General features: G+C 29.0%; 1 protein-coding gene across 7 annotated transcripts in view; it reads left to right on the forward strand.

Moving 5' to 3' along the window:
• The window catches only part of kto (kohtalo), a gene marked incomplete at its 3' end in the record, with an annotated part of 44,332 nt that extends 22,561 nt beyond the window's left edge, over positions 1-21,771 (forward strand). The window contains 18 exon segments of one of the 7 annotated variants that reach the window (XM_067049847.1): positions 592-716; positions 801-967; positions 3,055-3,214; positions 3,301-3,396; positions 4,573-4,721; positions 5,127-5,227; positions 7,356-7,552; positions 8,258-8,442; positions 8,520-8,658; positions 8,749-8,901; positions 9,444-9,680; positions 17,515-17,574; positions 18,580-18,723; positions 20,188-20,341; positions 20,429-20,576; positions 20,685-20,785; positions 20,885-21,009; positions 21,673-21,771. In XM_067049847.1, the coding sequence (XP_066905948.1) occupies positions 592-716; positions 801-967; positions 3,055-3,214; positions 3,301-3,396; positions 4,573-4,721; positions 5,127-5,227; positions 7,356-7,552; positions 8,258-8,442; positions 8,520-8,658; positions 8,749-8,901; positions 9,444-9,680; positions 17,515-17,574; positions 18,580-18,723; positions 20,188-20,341; positions 20,429-20,576; positions 20,685-20,785; positions 20,885-21,009; positions 21,673-21,771 (2,540 nt within the window). 7 annotated transcript variants of the gene reach the window in all.
• Between the last annotated feature and the right edge of the window lie 77 nt (positions 21,772-21,848).

Genomic DNA, 21,848 nt, shown 5'->3' on the forward strand with positions numbered 1-21,848 from the left:
TAGTTAGTGAAGTTCTTCATTTATAATATGTAGTTCAACACTACACTCTTAGATCTTCGATTGATTGATTTTAGTCATGTGTATGGAATGGTTTCAAAACCTTTAGGGGTCGAGCTCCAGGGTGGTCCTGGACCACCATTGTCCTAATAGACCGCTCGATACTTGCTTATATGCTTACTATAAAACTTTAGTTCCTAACTAGGGGATATAGGAATAAATACTTGTTTTGTAGTCAGTATTACTATTTTGTCTTAAATGAAAAAGTTGTTAATAATAATAAATTTAATTTGAACAAGTATTCTAATATCATTTAAATGATTTATTAACAAAATAATAAACAGGGACTATAAGGATGTAAATCTTGTAAATATAATAAAGTTCCGAGGATAAGGATCGAGTCCAGAAATAAATTAAATCTCTAATGTGTTTTTTTAAATAAAGATACTATGAATAATCTGAAGTCTTATTGTCATTAATTTTTCAATATTCTAATACAAAGTAAATTAATATTAATATATAATAATAAATATTAAATATTTATTATATAAGTATCAGTGTCACTGTCATTATTGTATCATATATAATTTGTAGGTACATCCCCCCATCCTTTGCCAATGGGATCAGGAGCTTCAAGCATGCGTCTTAGTTGCGATCGGCACCTCTTAGCGGCCGCACACAACAACATTATGGTTGCACCAGTTTTAGCTGTGCTGAAGGTAAGTTTTTTTTGTTATTTTATGAGTCCTGCATATAGTGTTAGATAAGTTTATATTCTTTTATTGTCCTATATCTATTTCCAGGCAATATTAGTGGTTGGTGATGCAATGGTTGGGCGTGGCAGTAGAACAAAAGTAAAATCTCATAAGATGACTCCTCCAAGTGGCCAACCTGAACTTAGTATATCTCATATCTTAGGAACTTCTGACATTCTAGCTGCATCGAGGGATGACCTTTTAATGGAATTAAGGTGATAAATAGTCATCAAAGTTTAGTACATAATTGTATTGTATTGTTGGCTTTAAGGTCTCTTTTTTTATCCATCCTTACCTTGTTGTATTCAACTGATGATTTAATTATATCATTTACGTTCTTTATTTTCATTAATCCTGTTATTTCACTATAGTTGTATTTATTTATTTTCAAGGGAAAAATATTTAATACTTCTTACTTCTTTTATCAGTATATTTTAGATGATGTTTCAGACAAACTGCCCATTATCCAGCCTATTTTACTTATTTGACTTTTCATTTCCTCCTTATTTTAACAGATTTTTCCTGATTATATTGTAATTTATTACCAGTCTTATTTTCATGTAGATTGTCCATCAACTTGTCTGTTACAAGTACCTCCATATTGTAAAACATTCGAGTATGTAGGTAACACACAAGTAGATAAGCAGTCTACAAGAACTGGGGAAAACTTATAATAAAATATTTTACTGTTGAGACAAAGCCCTTAAAATGAGGACACTAGGAGCCTAATAAGTAAAGTGGACATTGTGTCCGAAACGCCAAAGTACAAAATATAGAAATAAAGGTGAGAAGAATTGAGGTTTTTTTTTCTTGAAAATAAATGAATAATAAAACTGTATACCCTTAGGCAAAGGTTAAATTACAAAAAAAAAAAAGTATGACCTTGCTATTCATTTTCTGACTTTATAATTTTTTCCCTTGACTAACTTTCTTTAATTGTGTACTTCAAATAATAAAATTCTATAATATTGTATTTGATTCTGTTAGAAAAGTATTGCATGTGTATGGTACCAGTCTGGCTATCGTATCTGGAAGACAGCATAATCAGAGAATTTTTTTGAATCTGAAATAGTCAGGGAAAAGTACTGAAATTTATTGAAATTTAATGGGAAAAAAAACAAAACAAAAAAAATTTAATGAAAAAAACACTTGTGCACAAATTCTATAAAATGGAACTGTAGGTAAATCTCAATTTTTTTTTTTTGTAACAGAACTCAACATGATCATATAGTGTATTTTAAAAGAAATTTTTTTTCTCTAAAAGTTGGAACAACAGCAACTTTTTCTTTAGTTCAGTAAGAGGCTGAAAAAAAAATATTCAGCTACATGTCCACTTCAAATAGTTTCAAAGGCAGATTCTATTTTGCCTATTATCATACTGCAATTTGGAATTATCTAATTCAATAATTTTTACTTTTACTTACCTATATTTGAACTATATAATAAAGAGAGAAGCATTGCGATCGCGATAAATGTTGAACAAGAGTTTTCTATGGAAATACATATCTAAGGTCTATTGAATTCAAATAACCCAGTCTCATTAGATTGTGAGTCTGTGATCGGTCTATTGCAAAAATGAAAAGTCATCTGAAACTGAAATTACATGTAAATCAGGTTCTTTCCTGGCAACTTTTTCAATAAAAATGACATTGGAATGGAAGAGCCATTTTATATAATAGATTTTATACTTATTTTCTTCAATACTGCTCTAAAGATTTTGATTAAACTAGGTATATCAATGTATACTTAAATAGTCTTAATTATCAGCTAGGACTTGTCCTAATGAAATGGTTTGACATGACTTTAATGTAGGATTTTCAAAATTAATTTCCAAAGTATCTTTAATTTAGTTTATTTGAAATAATTAAACATCTCTAATTTTTATTATTGATGGAAAATGGAATGGATATGAAAGAATTTTATAATCAAATAAAGGAGAATAAAATGAAATAAAAAATCAATAGAAATGTGTAATATACCTTTGGAAAATAAAACATTTAAGAAAAGAATATATTTAGTATGGAAAGTTGTAGAAGTTAACAGAGAATAATGAAAAACTTTTTACCTATTCGGGATTGAACCATAGCCCAAATAAACTTTTCTGTTGAGGTCTACTTTGATATGAAAGACTTGAAAAAGTCTGCCAATTTCTTTAAAAGATTGTGGTAGACACCTTATTTGTTTTGTTTCTTATGTTTAAAGTTAGTATTTCTTCTTTCCATTGAGTTGGTTAGATATGTTTAATGTTGCTTTTAGTTGAATCATTACAAAAATAAAAGTGTATTGCTGTTTTTTATTTTAGTGCTGGTAGTATGACACCAAGCGGAGGGCTATCCGAATTGGCACAAGTTGTCTTGAAGGAGATGTGCAGCGAGGAGTGGATACTCGAAAGGTGCCTTCAGAGGCCGGAGGAGCTTTGTACTCAAGACTTGATGCTGGACAGCATGCTCACTGCTAAGCAGGTGCGATTCTTTCTTTTATATTTACAGAATGTTTCTTATTTTGAAATTAAGGAATAATACTAGATTATGTTATATTATTTGTACAGGCTCAAAGATTGCTGCATATGATCTGCTACCCAGATCGTCCTGTTATTTCAGATGCTAACTTGGACCAGAAAACTATGATAACTAATATTTTAGAGGTAATACTGTTTTTTGTAATTTCTAATGATAGTTAGTGTTTATGGCAGTGGTTACCAACTAGTGGACCATGATGTTTGGCATGGTAAAACATATTTTTATGAGTATTTATCGTTAAAATTATTTTAATAATTATGAATGATGTTTTGGTGTCATCTAAATACTCAATAAAAGTTACTCAAAATGCACTTTTAAGCTACCTAATTTTTGAAATATTTTCTGAGAAAGACTTCCCTTTGCCTCGACATGAGTAGGGGTAGCTGTCACATGGTTCAATTTCTGGCTTAGTTGTCCGCCATGGGTTGGGAACCACTGATGTATGATAATATTTAAGCAATTTAAACATTTTGATAGTAATTAAAAAAATTTACTTAACATAATACATCTATTTATGCTATTTACTAAGTATTTTTTTTAGTTTATTACTCATAACAAGTATACAAAGTAAATGCACTGATGCTTTTTGTTTCTTTCACTAATTATATAATACATTTTTTATTTCTCCTTTCTAATTTTTTAAAGATTTTTATTAATTTACAGCTTATTAATTAATTTGTTTTACATTAACCATGTATTATTTGCATTGTGAAAATTTATTTCTCTCTTTTAAGCTCTTTTTACTTTCATTTACCTATATATGGAATATATAGTTTGGGAAAGTATTGCGATCGTGTAAAATTTCGAATTCGAATTTTCGACAGAAATGCACTTTTTCTGCAAGAATCTTGCTTCAAAGTACCTTTAATTTTATTTGAAATAATTAATCACTTTAGATTGTTAATAGTTATACAAAAAATATCAATATGAATTATTAAAGAATTTGATAATTAACTAAATGAGAAAATGGAGAAATAAGTAGTTTAGACATTAAAAAATTGGAGACAGCTTGGTATAAGTGTATCCTATATTTCCCGAATGCAATTATTCCTCACGGTTTTGTTAAATTGTAATATTTCTAGCAGTAACAAAGTTAATAATTGTTATTCTCACCTTGAGAAATCCTAAATTATGAATTTTCTTTTGTATGAATCTATTTATGTATTATAGAAGTTAAAAAGTATAAGTTAGTATTGTACGAGTCAGTGAAATTGTACTCATTAGAAACCACAAAACTAATTATAATTATAATTACAATATATTGCCCTCTTGGTTTTATTATCTTTTTATTTCCAATTTAGAATTTAGAACTGTGGACGCTTCGGGTTTCTTGGCTGGACATGCAACTAATGTTGAAACAGTTTCCACCTGGTGCACCAGAACTGAATCAATGGCTAGATACCGTTGCGAAGGCTGCAATAAACCTTTTCAATCTCAGCTCTCCTGGAAAGTAAGATATTAGTAATTGCTATATTTATTTGTATTTGGTAAATTTATAGTTAATTAGTACCAACATACATTTTTATTATGATTTTATTAGACACGTCACTGGTATGTATTTTATATATGGCATAAGATTACTAGTGCATATAAATTAAAATTTTTGTTTCTCTGCCGTGCATCAGTCTGCTGATTTATATGGCATGTGATGTCTAAAGCATTTGCTCACTCTTATTTTCAAAAATATATTGTTTAATTTTAGAATGATAGATTAAATTGTGATTTGTTTACTTCTTGTGATTGTTTATTTTTAACTATACATTATTAATTATTTTTACCTGTGTTTAATCGGGTCAATAGCATTGGGTTGTTGTAGATATTTTGGAAATTTTAATGAACAATTCTCTTTTTTCAGAGAGGAAGTCAGTAAAAGTAAGTCACAGTCAATGTGGCTTGTTGCTCCGTTAGTCGCCAAACTTCCTAGTCCTGTTCAAGCAAGGGTTCTCAAAGTCGCTGGTATGTGTTTTTTTCTGGTCTAAAATATGCTTCTTTCTATGAATATAAAAATTTTTTATGAAAATAAAATTAAAAGTATTACTAATTATAAAGTTTAATATAAACTAAAACATTAATAGGAAATAATATTAAAGTGAAACTAGATATAAATAAATAAGTACAGGATAAATAAGAATTTAGAATTAATCTATGATTTAAAGGGCTGATTCTGTTGAGTGAATCATTTATAATGTATAAAGGCGATAATATTTAAATGGCTGATATGAGGAATTTAGGTAAAATTGAATTAAATGAAAACTAACAGATAATTTTTAAATTATTTGCTGTTACCTTTCATTGTATGTAGTTCCTGATATATTTCATATCAGCCCTTTTAAATATTCTCTTTAAACGTTATTACTGATTCACTCAACAGAATCATAGAGGTTTTTTTTCTGTTGTTCTATTTCAATATTTTTAAAATTTTCTGATCCTTGTAATTTGATATATCCACCAATTTCCATTGTTTTGTTTTTAGTTTATATAAGATCTGTTCCAAAAACCACTTCTATACTGTACGGAGCATGCTTAGTATGGGTTTTTTACTCCAAGTGGTTGTTGGAACCAGACGTATAATGATTAAAACAACTTTTTATGTACCAATATACTTAATAATTAATCTGCACTGTCTTTGAAATATAAGTTGCAAAATCTTTTTATTATTGAACTAAAGATGTATTTACTTTGTGAAAAAAAAATAATTAGATGATATAAGACTCTTAATGAGTTTCATTTATAAAATGGATGTTCTCATGCTAATTAAAATAATAAATAATTTGATCTTTATCAGTTTGATTTTATTTGTAATTTTTATGGAATGTGAAAAGTTTGTGTTGATCGTCACTTAAGTTGTGATACTTTAAAAGTCCGAAAATATCATTATACCATTTTTAAAAAAAAGAACAAAATCAATGCATAGTTCTAGAGACATGAAAGAATTTCCTAAGCAAGATAAAATTATATATGCATTTAACGGAATGATGGTTGAGACAAGATGTCCCCAGAATATTGCTTTAATTTTTTTTTTTAATAGATTACAAATTTCAGTTAGATTTACTAGGTGTCACATTTCCCAACTATAGCAACTTTTCATTGTAACATTGTAAAACTTAATGGTCAGACATCGCAGCCTTTCCACTTTTATTAGGGAGTAAAGCAGGGAGACAGCCTAAGCCCACTACTGTTTGTCCTCTTTATGGATAAGATGTGGAAGGTGTGTAAAAGGAGATGCCCAAGTGCACTAGTAGGTTTTTGGAATCTTATTTCAGTACTGGCTCAAGTGATGATCAGATATTGTACTGATATCTGACTGAAGAGTTTCTTCAGACATCCTTGGATGAATGGAATGAGGAACTGAAGAAGAGTTTTGCAAATAAACCCTAACAAAAGCAAAATTATGTGTGTCAAAAGAGAAATAGAAAAGAGAATAGTTGGTAACACCAGAAGAGAATGTGTCAGAAATGAGAGGATCTGGGTGTAAAATCAATGCGTGACGCCATGCAAGAGCGGCAACTGGAGACGTCTGTGGAATGGATGATACCAGAAAAGCCAGTTAGTATTTGGAAGCTAGGCTGGAAAGAAGACAGCCTCATGGCAGATCCAGGTGCATGTACTCTCAGTGCATTGAAAAACTAGACGCAGCAAGAGGACTATCCCGGAGATGAGAAGACTAGCCAGGGACAGGGGCCCGTGGGCTAGATGGACTGAGACTGTGACTCCACGCTTGACGGCACAGAGGAATTAGATGAGGAAGAAGAAGTGGCCTGGGAAGCATTCCCTTCTATTAGTTTAAGTGTTATGATCTTTTTCGATTGATTGTGACTTGTACATCAACCAGTTCTCGCTATAAGCGAATGTTTTAAACTTAAGATAAGTAAGGCCATCTACCTAAAGTTGTGATGGTGGGTTTAATTCCATTGTTTCATTTTCAGATTCTTTTCATATTAACCCTTTCTTATCCTCAATATAATAGACAAAATCATCTTCCCTGTGACCAACTGTTATAAAGAAATTTAACAGACAAAAAACAAAAAGAAAAGAAATTATCACTCTCTATTGTCTTATATCCAGCCTGGATTTTTAATTGCAGGTCAGGTATTGGAATCATCTAATTGGTTTACAAGTAGTCGAAACAAAGGAAACACTCGGACCGGACCCCAGGTTGGTCACCATCAGCCATTTCTTGCTCTCGTCCTGACGTGCCTCAAAGGCCAAGAGGATCAGAGGGAAAGTCTACTCATGTCACTTCACAGTCAGCTGACCCAGTGTCTTCAAGTTGCCAAAGAGGTAAAATTTCTTCAACTTAATTCAGTATTTGAATAATAAGAGGAATACAATTAATTTTATATAAAGAAATTTTGTTCCTATGTACTAGTCCATTCGATAGTTGTTATTTGTAACCTATACTACAACCTTCCCTGTTTATTTTGTTTAAATAGAACTGTTCTGTTGTCTATTATTCACATCTTTTCTTTGCTAAAAAATGAATAATATTTAATGTTTGTTGGAAGCCATATAAAACTGAGGAACCGAGAGTTGCTAACTTCCTTTACACCCAGGCCTTATGAACCTGTAACATCTGTCAGAGTGACTGTAGCCCTGATGAAGACCTGCAATGATAGTTCAAACATCTGCTATCAATAAATATACGTTAAATGCCACTAAATGATTTTTAAAAAAATATGTATAATTACGAGAAAAGGTTGACTGACTGCATAGTAAAAACTTTTATTTTGTCCAAAGATGGCCTGTCAAATATTTTCTAATATTGAGATGTTGCTCGTTTGTGGGTTCAGTGTTTTTATATTGTTCATGGTGTATGAATGTGAGTGAGTGATGGTTTTTTTTTTCTGCAAAATCTAGAATTGTATCATTTATTTATATTATGCAAATTTGTGGTTTGTTCCCTGTTTTGTTATTATTTCAGTTTAAATATATTTTATTTATAAATAAATTCTTGATCAAAATAAGTTTTCTTTTCTTATTTTTTAGGATCGCAATTATGCTTATGATACAGAAAAAAGTAGATCCATGATGCAAGATGCACTACTTCTAAGATTCTCTTTGGTTGGTGGAATGTTTGACACAATACAAAGAAATACTACTCTCACAACTGATTGGGCAATTCTACTTGTACAACTTGTCATTTATGGTGTCATTGATTTAAATAATAACTCGTAAGAATATTTACCTAAAGATTTATATAAGATATTTTTATTTTTTAATTTATTTTAATTTTGTCATTTGATTTCAGAGAGTTATTCAATACAGTCATTGACATGCTCGCAACTCTTATTCATTCAACACTTGTGTCTGATTCTCAATCGGACAAGTGTGAAGAGAATAAGAAACATTACCAGAATCTTATGAAAAAACTTAAAAAGGTTTTGCTTGTAAATTTTATTTTTTTACTACTAAAAACTGTATTATTATGGAGTATGTTTAAAGATTTAAGAATAAATTTATCAATTTTCTTATTTTAGGAAGTTGGCGAGAAGAATTCGCCCTCCATTCAGTATGTTAGACAGTTAATACCACCTCCTAAAAAACAATTTGAAGTAATAGCTTGTGGGCATATGGGGCTATTAACAGACATGAAGGGAAACAAAATAGCCTTTGATTCTGTCGACAAACATGTAAGTTGTCATAATGTTGCCAAAAGTGTCGAATATGAATGTTGTAACTTTCCAATATAATTATTTTATCTTCCTTTAAAAAAGAAATTTGTTTCTGAAAATTCAACAAACTTATACCTTACAATCTTAAAAAAATATAAGTATCCTAAAATCTTTGTTTATTTAATATTTTCACATAGAGGTAACTGAAAGTATTAAAAAGAACAAAAACACTGAGTGATGGAATATTTTTAAAAATTAAATAGCAACCACAGAAACACAAAACATTTCTTTATAAATTTAGTCCACCTCAGTGATTTTTACTACCTCCTATAACTGTATAGATTAGTATAGTAGCCATTGCAGACACTTTTTTTTTTTTAGAAACCTTAAGACCATTGTTCAATTTTGCCTCTTTCAATAGGAAAAATAAAAACATTTCATTGCATGTTAAAATGGCAGAATCCCATTTATTTTGAAAATTTTGGTATGACAAATAGATTGATTAAAAAGTCCAAGTTTTTGTCTAGTTTTATCTATTCTTTATTATTATTTGTTTTAAGGGTCTCCATGTGACGGAAAAACAGCGCATGTCTCCCTGGGATGTATTGGAAGGACAGAAGGCTCCTGCTCCTCTTTCCTGGTCCTGGTTCGGGGCCGTGCGGGTTGAAAGGCGCCTGTTACCCTTTGAGGAAACTCATCGCCTTCTTCATTGTCACACTCATTCCCTCATGAAGGATTCATCGTACTATCTGGATCCCCTTCCACTTCCACCAGAAGACATCGATCCTCCAAAACCTGTGTGTATTGCTTCCTCCTGCCGTTTTTTAATCTTAAGTTTTATATCACATAACTATTTTTATCAAAACCACTTTTTTCAGTTTTAATTCAAATAATTGAGGTATTTAATTCCAAAACCAGCCTTGTCTATTTTCAAATTTATAATTAACGGTTTTGTTTCTACAATATCATGAGTTAAATGAATGTTTTCTAAAAACAGTTTAATCATATGTTATCTAACAGTTTGTTAGAAGAAATCCTTTCAACTCGTGATAATCTAGAAACAAAAATTTGGAAATAGATTTGGTTGGTTTTAGAATCCAATTACAATAATTCACTTACGTATGTCTATATTTCATATCCAGATCCAAATTAAAAGTATTACGTTTTGAAAACTTCCAATCTGTTTTCAAACTGCTATTCAGTAATTCTTTTTTCTTAAATTCATATTTTTTACCATTCTAACAGTCATTTCCAAAATAAGCACAATGAAATTTTGTTGTTATAAAACTAAATTCATTTTGTGATGAGGTGTAACATAAACATATTTTCTTAACTTGGCAGCTTCTATTTTATGAAACTAAAAATGAAAATTGTATTGTTTAAGTCTAACTAATAGGGGTAATGATTTTATATTTAAACCATATTCCTCCTATTTATAGATGTAAATACATAATTCATTCCAATAGTAAAGGATAAGATTTTTTTTCTCAAAGTAATATAAAAACAGGAATTCCAAACTTCTAATTAAATGTATAATAAAAATCAGAAACATTATATGTATTAAATATATGAGATTTTTAAAATTCTGAAGGCTTAGATTCCTATTTTTTTATATTACTTTGAAATAAAGTTGGAAAAAAAGTGTTCTGAATTGCAGAGAACAGAGTATTTATTAAAATACTGGTTATTAAATTATTAAAATATGGGTACTATTCTAACCATGGTGTGGATCAAATTTTTGTTGACTGCCACAAAAATTAAAGTCGAGTCGTCATTGTTGCTACGACTACATAACTGCCATGATGTATACTGTATCATAATATTTTGTTTTCATGATAAATTCCATGTTGGAGTCATGAAAACATTTATTATTGTACTATGTTTGTTGTGATAGTTTATACTACATATCATGGCAGTGAAGCTATTATTACATTAAATGAAACATGTAAAAGCCTTGACAGTGATCTACTGTATCACATCTATAGCGCTATATTATAATAGCAACAGACAGTAAAACATTGTTGATATATATATATACATTATTGTTTTGATTATTTCTGAATTTGAAATTGACCCAACTGTTTATATTCCTGTTAATAATGATGGAGTAGTTGACATTTGAAAAGATGATTTTGGTTGAATACTTTTCATAATCAAAAATAAACCATAAGTACTTTTTTACGTGATTATTGTATGACTAACTCTGTATGAGTACTTTTAAAAGTATTCACAGAATGGTCGATTACCAAAAGTAATTGAGTATAGCCTATGTCTTTTTGTTTTTAAATTGATTGGAAACCTTCAAATCATATGAGAGAACATTTCTACTTTGCTCAATAATTATTATGCGTTAACATAAGTAATAAATATTAATAATTATTGCTATTATAAAACTGAATAGTAGTTTGATTAAAAATAATCAGAACTGTGGTTCAAGTGAAGTATACCAGTATTACTTAATCAGATGGATTTCAAATGATTTATGTATAGCATGTAAAATATATATGAGTTTAACTTCTTAATCAAAATCTTTCTGTCTGAAGGAGTGGGGTTCAAGAGCCTTGGTGATTATTAAATTTTATTGTGATCGATTAGAATGTTGATGATTATCACAATGCTTGTTCTGTTATCATAGATTGAAATGCATGTTTGTGTTTTCCCTTAGATATAAGTTATTTTTTGGTTTCTGTGCACTTGTCTCCTGATTATATCACAGTTTTTCTGTTGTTTGAATCAGATCGTATTCACATAGCTTTTGAGCACTTAAACATTTGGAAAAAATTATTTCATTTCAGTATCCTATTTTAGTATACCAATTTATTTACTTAATTTTCCTATTGAAGCTAGTATTATTGCTACATATTTACAGAACATATACTTTTCCGTGGCTTGAACAACTTGTCAATTAATATATCTGTTAGTCTTAGATAAAGTTATATTGATCTCCTAACCCAACTCTGAATAGCTATAATCAATATAAATAGTCCATTGCACCTTGCTTTGAAGTATAGTTTCTGGTAATGGGCCTGCAACATCTACTTCAGGTTTGGTGATCCCTTACTGACTTTCATTACGTAAACCTTAGAAGGACCATATCAATCATCTAAAGATCTGCAAGGTTTGATAAAATAATTTACGTAAATGAAGAACTATACCCCAGTTATCTGATCACAATTAACCAACAAAGACTCATTTGTAGACTGAATAACCCTTTAGGTCTGTCTGTAGTTGAGAGAGTGGAGGCATAATCTTTAACAACCTCGTTACTGTAGCAGCGCCAATTTGAATACGGCCTGGAGAGTTCAACTTTCATTTCGTGGCAGTGAAATTTACGGTGTAAGTACTATAAGAAAGTGAAAGTAGTATGAGATTATAGCAATAATAAGAGGAAATAAAAGTTATGTATAAAGGAGTATATATATATATAAAGTAATGTATAAGAGGAAATATAAGTTATGTAAGAGGAAATTAAAAAAATATATAGATATGAAAATCCAATAAGTAAATGTATGTACAAAACTAAAGTTATTAAAAAAGTAACAAAGAGAACATAATATATGTGATTAATTAAATATGTAAGTAAAATAACAGAATATAAGGAATAAATAAAAAGTTATATATTCTGAGAGGAATAATTAATACAATCGACTATAATTTGATGTGGTCTACATAACTTAATAAGCTGAGTGAAGAAGAAATAATAAGGAAAGAATGGAAAAGGTGGTAAAAAAAAAGGAAAATAAAAACGTAAATATATGAAACATACTGACTGATACAGTCCCGAGTGACTAGCAAAAGTAAGGTGGTACTGAAAAAGAATAGTGAGCTACAAAAATACATTAGAGAAAATGGAAATATCTCATATACTGTTTTTGTTTACCAACTGGATTTAATTTACATTAAAAAAATGAACGTCAATGGAAACCATTTAAAATTAATTAATTCCGAAGATTATATTGTGTTATATATTGGTGGACTACAATGATAATTGATTAAAATATATAACATTGCTTAACCCAATTTTTTAATTAATCTCTAATTTGTCAAAAGTTAATTTTTCTCATATTTGCTTTACTAGTCCTTATTTGAAGCTTTCATTGTGTTTCAGTGTTTGATGTGAGTTTTGTCTCATAAATAATTCTCTTTTAAATTACACCATCCCTTTCTCTCTCTCTCATTCTTTTACCTGTATATATGTGTCTTAGACCACTTGTACATATTTCTCCTAGTAATCTTAAAATTGATTAACCTTATTTAATATGGGCTCAAATTAATTTTGAAATTCATACTTTGTAATTCCTTCCTTTTTTCCCTTTACTAATTCCAAGTATTCTGGAATATAAATAGTCATAATTGATTATCTAACTGTTTCCTATATAATAATTAAGCAGAAGGGTTGGTTGAATGTGGTCGACTGTATGAGATAAATGAAAGTACTGTTTTTAGAGCTTCTTTTTATCTCCATTAGGTTACAAGAACTTAAAACTGAAGGCTGATGAATATTTTCAGGACCCTAAATAAGTGAGAGTGAACTTAAAATTTATCTAGTTTTTCAGCCGAGCGACTTTATTAGTCCATTTCTGTTTAACCAATCCCCTGTGCCTAGCTGTAAAAATTGTAATTTAGCATTATTCACCTTTTATAGTAAATATTTAACACATTACTTTATTTTTGAAATCTTTTAGACATTGTTCTTTTTTTAAACTCAACTATCATTGTTCATAATCATAAAGAACAGAAGGAATTATGGCAGTGAAAGCACTTGATATTACCAAATTTTAAGAAAGGAACTAATAGTTACAAGTTTTTATATTGTTACAAATTAGTGCCTAAACAAACATTTATTTGAATTCCATTAATAATTAATATTGAATATTTAGAGCAAATCTTCATTACATACAATGTTTATAATAATTGTTAATGCTTTCACATTTTTATGTGAGAATTTTAGTATGTATTGATTAAATCTGACTGTTAGTTGCTTAAATTAGTTTGTTTAAACAAACTCTTCAGCTTATATATTACTATTAAAAAAATTAAATCTGTACCACTACAACCCATGATGGGTCAGGTGTGCAGTACTTTGTAAATAGACCAACGGTTGTGCTGTGCATAAGGCTGGGTGGACCTTGGAGGACTCCCGAACCCATAGGGCTGACTCACGACTACAGTAAAACAGAATTATCTGCCGAATTTGAACCCATGTCCTTAGAGATACAGTGCCTAACACAATGCCTTACTACAGAGCTACCCACTCCCATACAGAAGTATAAATATAAAAATGGATAAAATTATCAGATTTGATTATTGCTAATATTGTTTCTTGTGGGGACCATGAAGAAGATCTAGTAAAAATTGTTTAAGTAGTTTTTCAGGTTAAATGATCACAAACAAAATACGTACTGTCCTTTTAATTAATAGTCTGATAAGGTATCTAAAATAAGACTATATTCTTAAAGAAAATCATGGGTTTACATGAAAATCTGTGATATTTTTTGGTAGATAAGTTTTGCCAGGCTCTGTATTTCCAATTTATTTACATAGATTGTGAATGCCCTTTTATTTTTGTTTTTAATTAGTATATTTTGATTTTTTTTTTAATAATTATTTTGTGTTATCATTTTTAATGTTTTTATCTTCTGATTGATTGGTAATAATATTTCTAAGTAATCTAAAGCTTCAATTATTATTTCTACTTCAATTACCTTTCATTTGCTAATAACTATAGATTACAAAACAAAATAGAAATAGAAACCTTAAAATCTACAAAAGTGTCTAGTTCTCATCCTATTATTGTTTTAATATTTATGTTCTGGATAAATGAGCTCTAATTACATAATTCAATATGAAATAACTTTTAAAGTCATAAAATGTAAAAGTTTATTAGAAGTTATAAAATAAAATATTGCAATTCAATTTTAATAATAATATTTAACTGGAATAAAATTTCCCAGATCTTGTATTAATTGTGAAGATCCTTAAAACTGGTGCTTCAGATCTAATCTTTGATGTTAGCTTTGAATTTGGCTAAACTCTTATTGATATTTATTCTATGTTTTATTATTATTTTAATTCTTTGATGATATAATTTACTGTATTCAAACCTTGTTCAGAGAAATTTTTAGTAGGAAAAGATATTACTTAGGATTTTAAATGTTTCATCTCCTTAGACACACATTTTCATTTTGTCATTTTTTTGTATTTTCAAAGGTCACAATTTTTCTGTTTGTTTTTGATCCAGTTGTATAATTATGCTATATTCAAGCTTTCACCATACTCAGCAGCTCACACCAAGTACCTAGAGTTCTAATCAGTTTTCCATCATCATTAAATGTGTTGTGTTGTGCTCTAAGCTTCCTCTGATATTACTGGGATATTGATTGTTCAAGTACATGCAACAAATAGCTGTTCTCCATTATTCACTGGTGACCAATAAGGACTTTCTTGTTAGGAGCATCTATTTTATTTTATATAACATTTTCTAGTCTATTTAAAATTTTTGCCAGACAAATTCACTTTTTCTGCATTCTAATTTAAAAGTAACACTTTGTCCATTGGGTTGTGTTACCCTATTACAAAAGGTCGGTACAGGAGCATAATTCATCGATCAGTAAAGCTGTAAAAACAGATATTATCACACTTAAAATTTATTTATGAGGAGAAGATGGTTGGAGGTGCAGTCAGAAAATAACACAAAAAAGTAAAATCTTATTTATTAGTGCCAAAGTTTCGGCCAGAATTTCCAGCCTTCATCAGGGCTAAGAACAAAAAACTAGATGATATCCAATGAATAAAAGGATATATAGAATGATTAGAAAATAACTAACATTATGGATACATAAATAGTGTCAACAGACATGAAAAGTTCAATTGATATAAGAAGATAAAGGTTATATGAGAAGATTAAAATCAAAATTAAGGAAGAGGAAAGATCAATTAATAAAATATATACACAAATCTAGTTAGTAAATGCATGTACAAAATATAATGAAACAAGCGGGAAATAAAACGTGTGTATATATACAGGTAATTAAATATGTAAGTAAAATACAGAATTAAGGAAATAGAAATATAAAGTTATTTAATGCCAATAAATATAAATATGAATATTTTAATTTAATAATAATAATTTAAAATTAAATTATGGGAAAAAACAAAGAGAAATAAAATATACATAATTAATGAAATATGGAAGTTAAATTCTAGAATAAAGAAGCAAAATATAAAGTTAAGTAAGACAAAAGAAATAATTAGTGGATTAGAAAATTGTTCTTTCCTCTTACTTAATTTTAGGCTTGAGATCTTGCCGAAATGTTGGCACTAATAAATAACTTTTTACTGATTTGTGTTCTTTTCTGATCTGACTCCCATCCATCTTCTTTCCCCTTATATATATTATCCACAGTCAACTATCTTCTCATCATTAAAGTTTATTATTTATTTATTTTTTTGTTTTTGTTTTTAATTTGAATCAGAGAACAATTTTTTACTTCCAATAATTTCCTTATCATTTTATTATGGTTGGTGTTTCTTGGCTATTCTTTCAGAGCTATTTCTTCTAAAAATTAACAAGTTTTACACCTATATTTATTAGTTCATTAATATATCATATATTAATGAACTAATAACATAAACATAAACTTCTTTTGACCATTTATCTCGACTATCTTTTTTTTTTCACTATTAAGCTTGTGAAAGTAGGTTAATGAAACAGTGATAACAAATAGACCTATCTCTTAAGTAGTTAAATGATTGCATAATTATGAATCACTTGATCATAATAACCTGGATAGAAAAAATTTTAAACTTGGATAGATAAATTTTTCTCGATAATAGCCTAAGGACTGCAATGTTGAAGAAAATACATATAGTTAAGAGAAAGGATCAGAAAAGAAGTCTTATATTATTTAATTCAAAATTTTTAACTTACAGTATATTTTCTAATTACCAAATGAATTAACATTTAAATTAATATAAGTAAAAAAACTTGTTAATTTTTATAAAAATTACAATTGCCTTAAGGTCAAAATTTTAGAATAAAAAACAGTGTTCTTAATACATATATTTATTTTCTTCTTAAAGATTTTATTAATATTTTGTAATTTGTTAATTTTTTAGTATAATAGTTCTGATATCGGGGTATAATAACCCTGAAATGTCAACAATGTAAGGAAATAAAATTTTAGTAGTAAAAAATTTCTGTCTAATTCAAACTCAATACACTTATACCAAAACGTAATTGAGTCGATTATTCAAGGAACAATACATGTGTCATTTGTGAGAATAGCACCTTTGCTGTTTCTGAAATAACTGATTCAATTACTAAAAATTTTACAAATTGTTATTCTTTTCTTTTTTTTATATTTATTATATTATTTATTTATTTATTTTTATTTTGTTTTTTTCTGTTATTTATTTCCTCTTAAATATTATAACTGGTCGTCATGTAAAAATAGTAAAATATTTTTTGGACAAAAAAAAAAACTTTATATTAAACATTAAAATAGAAAAAAAAATCTATATTAATGTTAAATTTGTACATTTTTTTCTTTTAATGACTACAAAGAACTAATAGATTGTAGTACATAAAACAAAAATATATTAAAATTTAATCAAACTAAATCATTTTAGATTATCTTAGCTGGTTCTGGTTCATTGGGTGCAAAGGTGGATTTAGGAACAATAAACAAGGTATAATATTTGCTTAGTTATTATTTTTAATGCATATGGTCAATATGTTGTTGTTGTTCTGATCAGAATGAGTGAGGAGTTCTGCAATTGTGATGTGAGTTGGATTTAGGGATACTCTCATGTCACTGTATACTCATTTTATTTTGCTTTATAATACTTTGTAAAAAAAAAAAAATAAATAAAAATTTACAAAACTTTTTTTTTTTCAAAAATTCTGTTTTATTTTAATTTGAAATAGTTATTGTTTTATTATTTTTTATCTACATTAAGATAGTGATAATTTTATGAAAGACTTATTTCTACAATTTGATTTTATCATTTAACTAACACAATAAGAATTAATGTGCCTTCAACATCTATAATTTATATAAATATATAAACTCTTATCATAAATTAACTTTTTCACTATGATCAAATTATATGAGGAAATAGAGTAAATAGAAGGATAAAACATTTGATTTGTCTACAAATTGCTTAATTTGTCTGGCTAAAGATTTAAATAGACTGCTAAATGCTATAGATTAAACAGATTTAATAAGAAATTTTCTGTGCTTTGGAATTATTAGTATATCTAAAGGGTCTATATTTTTCTCCTAATAGATGGGTATTACTTATAAATTAGTTCAGATAAAACATACTGGTGAATTATCTAAAAATTAATTAATTATTGGCTGTAAGATAAGTTATTAGTTTTATTAATTTGCCTTCAAATTCCCATGAAATTGATGCTTAATTACTTGAAATTTTATAGTGTTTCTTTAATTTAATTTTGTTTGTTAATTTTAAATTTGGACAAAAAAAAAACTATGATTTAGTATTTTATTTGCCTGTTTTTTTGTTTTTGTTTTTTGGATTTTTGTTCCCTTTTTTATTTAAGGGGCATGAGATTATGAAATAAATTGGTGAAATAAGGGTTTCGTTATCCTTTTTTGTTATCCAATTATCAAACCAGATGGAACAGAGATAACCCCTAATGCGTAGTGCACTTGTGTTTATTGTGCCCAGATGAAAGGTGGCCTCCATGCAGAGAGCACACCTCCGTCAGTCGAGAGCCCAAGAGGTGGCAAGCGACCACTTGGGAAGCAAGTTGTGGCGGCCAGGAGACGGAAGCAACAAAAGCCAGGGACGCCTGTTATGCCTCACATGCAGGTAGATATCTTAGCTATGTAGTAATGGTTGTATTTCTGTTTAGTCCTAGTTTGTTAGTAATCAGGAAAATGCTGAAAATTTTATTTATATTTTTGATCGTCTCTATTCAGAAAGATCCAGACATACTTTCAAGGTAATGAAGATTGATTTATCACTACATTTCTCACAATACATTTAGCCTAAAATATCTTTTGTGTAAATGAGTGAAAAAATTTAAGAATTTCTTTCTTGCTATGACTAACTTTCATTTTCAAACTTTCTCTGTTCTCTAAATCTATAAACTGGTCTATGAGAGATTTTAGATGGAAATGGCAACACGGCTTTTTATTTGGATTTCGTAGGAGGTGAATTTACTGAAAGTCCTAGTACATATTTGTATAGTGCCAAAGATAGCAGAAGGGAGGAGTCGTGTCTAGCTTGTGTTTCAAGAGTGGCTGATCATAGCTAGAAACATATGTGAAAAATGGAAGAGAATAACATTATATGTCAACGTTCTTTTAACTTTCTTAAAAAGAATGTTCCTATTATTTTTTCCATATCTGTTACAGTTTCAGAAACATGCACTTGTTAGCATTTTGGTTTAGTTTTTAACAATGAATCTTTGTAGTCGACAAAAAAGTGGCTGGCTAATTTTGAAACCTAAAACCTCAAATGATTAGAGGAGGGTATTGAAAACAATTTTAGTTAACTTGAAAGATTCATTATTGAAAGTAATAACCCAAAACATAAGTAAAAAAAATTTGTATTTTTTTAGTTTAATATTGTAACAAGAGTATTTGTAATATTTGTAACTAAAATATTATAGGAGCATTCTTCTAGAAAATTTAAAGCTCTTCAGTTTCCACATCAAATGTTTTAAGCTATGACCTACTGTTTTCAAAATTATTTCAAAAAATACCAAATAACGTTATCTCCCCATATTTGACTTTGCACCAATATCCAAGGAATATTCGTATTTTAACTTCCTAAATAGTCCAAGTAAAGCCCTAAAGTATATTCTGGTTGTTCTACAATTGCCACCTACCATTTTATGCATTCATTGGTGAGACTAATAAGAAAATGGTCAATTTTAAAATGAACCAATAATAAATAAATAATTATTTCCCGTTTAATTTAGAAGTACTAAAGAATCAGTTTAAAGGAGGGTGGACAATTTGTCTAGTCAATTTTACAAACTGGATAAAATGTCCTCCATAGTTTAAAGTCTTAAAAGTGGTCATTTAACACCTCCCATTCACCTAGCATTAAGGAGGAAGTTAATTCAATAATTAGTTTGTGTTAGTCAGTAATTTTTATGTAATTTCTGAATTTCTAAAAAAAAAAAAAAATATATGGTAACTTCATATATTATTTATCTATTATGGTAACTTCATATATTATTTATCTATTATGGTAACTTCATATATTATTGATTAAAAAAAAAAATCCCATTGCAAATGAAAACTAATAATTGTGTGACAACATGAGATGCAAGGGGGCCCAGCTACTGGACAGATGGTTGGTAACTACCAGCCCCAAGGGCAGGCGGGAATGTTCCCCAGTGGACCACAGCAATGGCCTCCCTACCAGCAGCATCCACAGCAAGTCTACTATCAGCAGCAGCCTCAAATGCAGCAAAGTAAGCCTAACTCATTAATTTAGTGCTTAAAGTTAATTATTTTTGTACAGTAAAAGATTTTTATCAATCCTAAAATCTGTTGTACAGCTGCAAACCCACGTGTCAATCAAGTTGGGACTAAGCAAGCACTATCAAATATGCTGCGGATGCGGTTACCTCCCTCTAATCAGTACATGGGTCAGGCTCAACCACAAGTTCAAAACTTTCAGCCAATGCAAAGGCAGCAAATGTTTAGGTATTTATTGTTTATTGAATTATGTTTTTTTTTTTTTTTGGAAGGTCTCAAATCCTCACCTATAAATATACTCGTAATTATAATATTAATTATTCTTTGTTGTTTCAGACAGCAAATGCAGACCCCGGGAATGCAAGCTGCTAATCAGGGAGGACAAATGTTCCCTGGGCAGCAGCAACAAATGTACCCTCCTAACATGCAACAGCAAGGTTTGTCATTTCTTATAAGAGATTATTTGATGATATTTGGAACTGTCGAATAATCAATGGAACAGCTTTGTTATTTAATTGTGAATGAAATTTTGGCAGGGATGAATCAAAGCTATGGTGGATATGGAGGGGGAGCTGCAACCATGAACGCTGGTATGTTTCCGGATCAGAGTATGATGAGGACACCTGAATATCAGCAAAGGATGAGGCCTCCTTATATGCCTGTAAGAATTCGTTTATCATATATTATTATTATTCTCTTCTATAGAATTAATTTTTTTTATTTTATCTACTTTAATTTTTTCCTTTTTGATTTTAGGGAGGTATAGTACCCTGTACCTGTTTCATATGCTTTTAAGTTGCTTTGAATAATTTCTTCTTATTCAGAGAATACAATTTTAGGTCTGTTCCAATAACCACTTTTGACTGTCTCAAACTGTACAGAACGTATGCAGTATAGGTTTTAGGAGGAAAAATCCTATGTCTTATGCATGGTCTGTGGAGTTTCATACTCAAAAGTATTGGAACAGACCTATTATTTTATAATAATAATTTGAATATTATTAATCTAATAATGAATATTAATCTATTATTTTTATATTACCTGTTGTTGGAACTGATCTATTATTCCAAAACCCTTCAATATTTTTTATAAAAATTTGATAGAATCTTTAGAACAATTGTATCAATAAACTTATGAAAGGAATGATTTATCAATTAATATTCTTTAAATATAACAGATTAAATTGGCTTTATTTTGCATTCAAATATTCTATTTTTTTGGCACTATATGTTTCTTTTTCTCAGAAATGGAAATAGTTACCAATATTAAATTGGTCACACCTTATTTTTTTTTAATTCAATACCAATTGCTTACTGAATTTCAGCAAGCTCCAAATGTTACGATGAATTCCATGGGAGGTCCTTTAAGCCAACCTGCACCTCCTTACACTAGACCACAGCAACAACAACAACATTTTAATCAGGTGATTTTTGCTTTCTTACTTGTAATCCTGTTTGATTAAAAATATGTTTTCCATCTCCTTTATTATATATATATATA

Source organism: Halyomorpha halys, unplaced genomic scaffold (assembly GCF_000696795.3).
Source record: "Halyomorpha halys isolate HHAL.00 unplaced genomic scaffold, Hhal_1.1 Scaffold284.1, whole genome shotgun sequence".
NCBI classification, from domain to species: domain Eukaryota; kingdom Metazoa; phylum Arthropoda; class Insecta; order Hemiptera; family Pentatomidae; genus Halyomorpha; species Halyomorpha halys.